The sequence below is a fragment of the Phytophthora cinnamomi genome (genome assembly GCF_018691715.1).
Source record: "Phytophthora cinnamomi strain GKB4 chromosome Unknown Contig98, whole genome shotgun sequence".
NCBI classification, from domain to species: Eukaryota; Oomycota; class Peronosporomycetes; order Peronosporales; family Peronosporaceae; genus Phytophthora; species Phytophthora cinnamomi.
Window position 1 is genome coordinate 468019 of NW_027151031.1, and position 7825 is coordinate 475843.

A 7825-nucleotide genomic window follows, 5' to 3' on the forward strand; every position below is an offset into this window, starting at 1 on the left:
AATGAAGTCCACGGGTAACTACAGCCATTTATTTCACGACTTGAACACAGTACACGGGGCTACAATTCTTTATTGTAATTCTGCCAACTCGCTTTTTCGGTCGCATACTTACCCACTTTAATTTTACGCTTAACAAGTCATTAACGGTAACGGAACCATCTATGTCGTATGTGCAAAATGGTAATTCAGCTAGTCAGTCTTATCTTTCTTGGAGTCTTGACAGCTACTTAGGCTCGTCCTGAACGAAATCATGACTGCGGTTATCAGCGGTATTCACTCAGCTAAAAATCTTGCGAACTGTGCCTTCCCCGGGACGAATCCGATACCAACCGAACTACGTTGCTGATATGAAGACAATTTTCGGTGACTCCGTTCCATTTGTCGAAATTGCCTTCCTCCTTTGTGGCTTTCTTCAGCTTCACTTTTTTTTTCTAACCTCGTTTTACTCTAATGTAGTTATTCATTACCAACCTACCTTCACGGTGAGTTCTCTCGCTCCCTTCATGACAAGGCCCTCTGCGACTCACTACCAAGTGCAGCTTCTTACACTTGGGAAAACCATACTGTGTTGCTACAGTGTTTCTAAAAACGAAGCCGCGCTAGTAGGGCGAGGCTCGCTGCTTTCGAGAAAGGTCAGAGCGTTGGCTAGCTGTTGAACTTGATTGTGGTGCTGTAGGTGCTGCAGGTCGATAACGAATGAGTGGATTGATGCCAGGTCAGAAACACCTTTTCAACTGCTGAGGGGGAGCGGCTGACTGCTTGGGTGACCCATGGAGACAGGAAATCATCGCAGCCAATTTACTCGTCACGAATCCTTGAAAACTATGGATATATGCACCAGCATTAGTAGTGAAGCTTAAGTTGCGACCACAAGTTAAACATGTCTGGGGACGCGTGTTGGACAACGAGCAAGAATTCGAGGTTGCAGCGTAGCATCTTCTCGCTCTGACACAACTGGTTCCACACGCCAGCATCGAAATTAGTTTTTCTTCACTTTTACGCACCTCGGAAGTCTTCAGCGATTTCGCCCCTCGAAGTGCACCAATGATATTTTTGGACAACTTGCTAGCGAGTATGACGCTCCACGAGATTAATCCTTTATCCAAGTAACTTCGTATACTAGTAGTAGTAGTATTATATGGTTGGTTTTTACTGCATAACTCTACTGTAGTCATGGTGGCGAAGGTGCGCCTGAAGCTCTTCTTCACTACGCACCCGATCTCGAAGGTTTTGCACATGGTGCGTAAAGCCCTGAAGCTCGAGTATGCTGAGCATAAAGTACTTAGCGTCTTCGTGGAAACGACGGCGCGTCTGCGAGCCGATGTTCTTGTGCTCGTTCAAATTCAACGAGGATCGCACCTTCAATACAGCGGAGCAAAGATCCGAACTGCGATAATTTGCTGGTGGCGGTGGCAACAACAATGAGTCATCAGGTACCAGACTCCGATACTCGGCTTGAGGTACCGCCGTCGAATGCTGAGTGGGAAACACCACGCCCTCGGATGGCTCCGATACGAACTCATTCATCGGATACGCATCTGCCGTTACGACAACGCCGCCAGAAGCCCGTGCGAGGTCGAGACAGTCGTCTTCAGCTGTTGGGCATATGAAGAACGATGCATCGCCGAACCTCTTGGAAAACGTGATCGCATCTACCACCTGCACCGTCTCGTTGTCCCCAGGGAACGGCTTGTACAATCTCGAGCCGTCATTTTGAATCTTGTCATGCAGTGCTCGCAACAAATACACATCCAGCGGCGGCAGTTCGTTTCTGTGGTTGGTCCAGCAGCTGAACACGTCCTGCGTGGTCTTGGACGACACATTCCACGTCGTATGGGCGAAGCGGGTGTAGATATAATCCGCCATGTTGTTCCGCACCGGATCGCCGTCCCGCATCTTACGCGCGAAGGTGACCGGGTCCGAAGTGATCTGGCTCGTGTAGAGCACGCGGGTGTTCTTCACCGCCGTGTCCCCATCTTCCGCGCTCTTCTCAATAGCCCGTCGCATCAAGAACTGCTTGATGTCCTGGTCGCATCTCATAGTTCTGCATAGCACGACGTCCGTCAGCTCCAAGACCGACCTGGTAAAGTTGACTGCATGAGGCACAGGCTTCGTGCTGAAGTCCACCGTCGGCGCCATGAGGTACACCGGCTTGGTCTTGGGCCAGGCTGCCGAGTTCACTAACTTAAGCAGGTGATCAGGCGACAAGAAGAGCATGGGCGTCTGGGGACACAGCTCGTAGTAGCTGGTCTTCTCTCTCATTGCTACGTCGTACACTTCTGCGTCCAGCGCCCAGTCGGGCAGCAGTCTCGACCGCAAGTACTTGAGCGGCCCCACTATAGCCCCACAGCCCGCAGGACCGCGAGCTTCCGACGGTAGGTAGATGTCCACGTCGGGACACTGCTTGAGCTCTTCCGGCAGTCTCGGGTCTCCTCTATGCAGCAGCGACGTGCTGGTCTGCGGGTTCGGGAACGACCGGTCCGCGGCGTTGCCCGGGGCCGCGAAGACCCACGGCAACACCGTGTCGTTCTCCACCTGGCAGGCTGCCTCCAGGAAGCTCAGGTGCAGCAGGTCGTCGGGTGAGACTTCGGCGTTGGCGCTGCCGTCGATGGCCCGCCATTCCGTCGAGCTGGCCACGGATTCTGGCGCCAGCAACGCGAACAGCTCGGGCCGCATCTGGTCCGTGAACAAGGCATTGTGCGCATGCAGCGCCGTCAGTTCCCACAGAACGGAGCAGGTCCCCGCCGTCAACAGCAGCGCGCCCAACGAGTGCAGCCACCGCGTGTAGTCCGCCTTGTCCTTCCTGACCATCGAGCTGCTGAGCTTAAAAGGGTTAACACACGCAAAATCCGCAAGTGTCGTGGCATCGCGGCTCCCGCTCTGGAGAATATAAAACGGGCGAATGATCACGGTTGCGAGCGCGTGAGGCTCCTCGAGGTGATCCCAGAGTTTTTTTTAACGCTCGCGGAGCGGGGAAGCTTCGGCGCTTGGGAATGGACGGTTAGAGCCATGAGATATCATCCCATGTTGGAGGGATTCTTGGTGGCTCTGAAGCGTAGGGTGGAGGTGAGCTTCGATGTGAGGTGAATGGACTGATATCAAAGTGAGAAGTCTGAACGTCAGCAAAAGGGTGTGCGACAGCCTTGGGTCCTCAATCCATATTGTTTATGCTGCAGTCAATATGGATTCAACATGCACAGTTGCTCCGTTGTCACTTTTACTAACGCAAATCGTCGAATTAAAGCCCATATGGTTGGGTGTTGCTCAGTTCAAACCCAATGTCCTGAGTGGGTTTTATTCGTGGACTATTATAATATACAGTGCGACGCCCCGTTTTCGCGGAGGGTGGACCATAAAAGAAACGAGAGGGTAATAAACTATGCCATGGACATTAAAATGATTTGCTATTTGATACTGTATTTCACTTAACCTTATAAATGAAGCCTGTGCGGCACCAGCAGTTGCGAATAGTTCATCGGAGATCTTTTAAAGCCCTCAGAGCAACACTTCATTGCGGAGACGAGATCCACAGTCTTATACCATGTTGGCGCTAAGACAAAGTTCGTGTTTCTGAGTTAGTGTCAGCGTAGTGTACCAGGAGGGGCGACGCAACATTTGTACGACACAGAAATGTTTAATGAGAGCAGGGGTATGAAAAGGTCTATGCACCCGAGTTTAAGTCAATCTCAGAGAACGTGTCATCCCTCCCTTGATTCAGGGAAAATCTTTGAAAACGGAGATGTGCACGCCACTTGCGCAATCCAGTCCTATCCCAAAAGCTATCATCCGAGCGCCTCCAAATGTGCGGAGTATTATTTCTAATAGTTTATTAGAGGTCAGCAGCCGCGAAAACGGGGGGTCGCACTGTACTAGTAATAGTTATTAAGAATAACCCCCCCTGATTCACCCACATAATATGTGGGTGAATCAGGGGGGTTTATTCTTGAGGTACTACAGTAGGTACTGTAGTATTTGTTCAAGGGAGCATGTGCCCTTTTTGATGCGAGAAGCAGCGACGCCTGCACTTTGGGCCCTTATACACAGGGATGTTAGTGCTGGTATGCTGCCAGCAAAGACACACAACCGTTGGAACCAACCTTTGAAAAGCAACATGACCGATGCGTTTCCCAGATGCGCAACCTGCTGAAGCCGCACATTCCTCAATTGTGTTCGAGGAAAACCACCAGAAGCGCTATCCCCAACTGCCTTGCCACGAGCTTAGTGGGAAGATGAAACCAGTGGTTGGCATCGATATGAAAGGCGACATTCACCCTCAGCGCAAACTTATCTCGATGCCTTAGCACTTCGGAACAACCGCTTCAGTGCGTGGCTAATGCACCCGGTATCGAAGAAGCAATGGAGCGACTGGATAACCTGGGATATGTACGAATGTACGAAGTCTTTTACTCCGAATTCGTGTGCTGAGCTGTGTGTACAGGTACAGCAAGGAATATGGCTCCATTGGACTACTCGATGGCTGTGTATTCGATTCCTGTAACTACAGGTGTCCCCGCTGAATCTGCAACTGCCATCGGCTATCTACCGCGAACACAGAGTGTGCGGGAGTCTGCCAGTGCAGAAGATTTGCCACAGCTGTCTGGTGAGATGTACTGAATTAGTAAGATCATTGCGGGAAAATGTCTCTGCGGGAAACATCGAGTTGCTAGATCACGGTAGAAAATGAAATGCCCACAATAAACATTATATCTTAGATCAGGGCATCATTGCGTGCGTCAAGAGTCTCTTCACGCGCATTAAGGTCGAGGATAGCATTGATCGGTATAGAGTAGGGTTGCCGCAGGAGAAGATCTCACTCTACACAGCCTTAAGTTGGGCGTCACAGGCTTGGAATGCTGTAACTCCGGCCACTATCAGGAACTGCTGGATGCATTCTGGCATCGTATCTAGCGCAAACTCAGCTATGTTGATCCGTAACATTCTTCATTGAAAACAGTACATTAGTGTCTATAAAAGCAGTACATTAGCGTCTATGCGCAACCTGTGCAGATATTGTACCCTCGCAGTTTTTTTTGGTCCCACCTTTGCAGATTCAGCGGGGACACCTGTACAATCAGCAAATCCATATCGGTCAGCACTTCGAAGTACAGAATGGGGCGCCAATAAGGAACGGGTGTCATCCTATAACCTTAAAAAACTAATATTATGTAATTCTAGAGGGAAGTGCTTGAAGCACTGACATTGGCCATCGCCTGCAGAGCTGGGTTTTGAATCTGGGCGGGAAATTCGAATTTGACACGAACACGATGGAGCGGCAAGCACGAAGAATGCGCCTCACCAAGCAGCAACAGCTCGACCTCTGTGCAATGCGCACCCACGAGCCAACGTGGAGCCTCGCGACGCTAGGAGAATGGTCTCGGGAGAAGTTTGCGCTGGACAAGGCGCCGGGTAAATCGTCCGTCAAGAGGATGCTGGACAACGAAAGCTCGCTCAAGCGCATTGCGGTCGACTTTCGCTGCCGCAAGAAGGTGCCGCGGGCGTCTATGGTGGCCTTGGACTCCTGCCTCGTCGAGATGGTGCTGTACGCCGAGGCAGTCTGGAGACTGTGCTGCGAGCTGGACCCCTTTGTAATCGTGACATCGGACGCAGTCACGTGGTGCAGCAACGCGTGGAATGCGCTGGACGCCGACACCATCAAATCTTGTTGGCGCCACGCCGGAACTGGACACAGATTAGTAACATAATTAACTAAATCAAGTATTTTGTCCCATCAATGGCAATTTGTACGCTCTAATTGGCTCATACCACTCGAAAGTTGTTATATATCAGGCGTTCCTTATTCACGCCCCCGTCTGTACTCCGTTGCCTGGTCATGCATCGTCGTCTGCAACGAATTGACGAGCGGCTTGAATTTAGTTGTACAGGTGTCCCCGCTGAATCTGCAACTGCCATCGGCTATCTACCGCGAACACAGAGTGTGCGGGAGTCTTCCAGTGCACAAGATTTGCCACAGCTGTCTGGTGAGATGTACTGAATTAGTAAGATCATTGCGGGAAAATGTCTCTCTGCGTGAAACATCGAGTTGCTAGATCACGGTAGAAAATGAAAGGCCCACAATGAACATTATATCTTGCAGGACATGCAGTGTGCACAACAACCAACTCCATTTACCTAAAGTCCTCATGACGAACCAGTCCAAAGTTAACAAGAAGGCATACGTGCGCCTGACGCTGAGTGAGAAGGCCATGGTGTGCGAGATGGAGCACAAGCAGACCGGCAACCGATCTTCCAGCATCCACGCACTTGCTGACTGGGCAGTACATTAGCGTCTATAAAAGCAGTACATTAGCGTCTATGCGCCACCTGTGCAGATATTGTAACCTCGCAGTTTTTTTTTGTCCCACCTTTGCAGAATCAGCGGGGACACCTGTAGTGTCGTACTTCAGAAGTACAGTACTTGGTCCAGCTCACCTCCCGAGCAGCACCTGCGTTTCATAGATCGGACCGGGCTTGAAACGAAAAGTAGCTTGTTTAATACAGTATCTCAACTTTCGAAAAACTAAGGCAAGCTCGCTCAGGTATGATGTTTTTATTCAAGTGTTGTCCACGTAGACTTACTAAGGGGATAATTGGATCTACTTCGACGGAGCGCTCGAAAGGAGAACACTGCTTACTATGGCATCACATAACCATTTTTTTTTCTAACCACTTGAACGCTTTCGAGGAGGGCAGCAATATGCAATTCCTCTAATTCTCTTTCCACTTTACCTGTCCCAGTTAAGACTTGGCAGTTGGATCTCTTCGCGACGCCTCAGACCTCCTCGTTACCTTGCGCGATGGAGGCAACGACTGACACTGAAGTGGAGAGAGTTGCTCTGTTTACCCCACCTCCTGCACCGACATATCGCTATGCCCTCACGCTGAAGAATGCGCGTGTAAGCATCTGGATGGCAGAACCAGGGTCGAAGAAACAGTGGTAGGATGTTACATGTAGCTGTCTTTGACTAGGTTTGTGTTGGTAAGCTGATGCAAAGTTTCACAGGTATATCGGTGACTTGGACCAAGCTGACTTTGTGAAACCCTACAACAGTATTCCTGGGGCCAGTGCTGTCGACTACGTCAGAGTAAGGTGGAGTGGGCGAGGAAGTATGTTCGAAAAGCTAACCGCTGCATGATTTTGTATGTTGCTTCCTAGTTGTTCTGTGAGATGAACTCAATGACCGCAAATTGACATCATTGGCAAGTGGAGCTGTTCAACTGGAACTGCGTTATCAGATCAACCCACATTTCTCCTCGTGGGTGGCTGTGTACGAGTTCACTCTTGCTCCTGGGTCTGTTGTGCCGTGGACGTCCGTCTGCCAATGAGATGGCAAAGGACTACCACGTCAATTGCTAATGCATACCTTTCTGTTTACGCTGTACAGCGTAATAAAACATTGCACGGTTTATATTCGTTAAATGCTATCCTACTGGTCAATATCAAGAATAATCATCATTATGGGACGCATAAACATGGCGTTTCATGTGACCTCATTGGCTAAAACTCCTTGAGATGTGCAAGAACCAAGTTCCGAGCCGAACTTTTGATTATGGGCACAATCATTGAAATTGAGCGTAAGCAATTACGTGGGAAGAGAGGGCGAGCCTCTCCTCCGATGGCTTGTCGAGCTCGACACAGCCATAGCGGCTCGACGCATCGTCAACCCGCTGTCGAAGGTCGCGTTCGCCATGTCCTGCCTTGGCGGACGCGCAAGGAGTTGGGCGTATAGACGCCGACTCTCCGATCCTACGTGCTTCAGCACGTACGAAGTGTTCAAAGAGGAACTCAGACAAGCGTTTGAGCACCCGCAAAACGAGTTCCGGTCGA

The 7825-nt window shown here is 50.3% G+C and overlaps 1 protein-coding gene across 1 annotated transcript; it reads right to left on the reverse strand.

Annotated features, from left to right (window-relative positions):
• Positions 1-1149: 1149 nt before the first annotated feature.
• Positions 1150-2811, reverse strand: IUM83_16298 (NPP1 protein; the record flags this gene model as incomplete). Its single annotated transcript, XM_067941171.1, has 1 exon — positions 1150-2811. One exon carries the CDS (start codon positions 2809-2811, stop codon positions 1150-1152), a length of 1662 nt encoding a protein of 553 aa, XP_067783590.1.
• Between the last annotated feature and the right edge of the window lie 5014 nt (positions 2812-7825).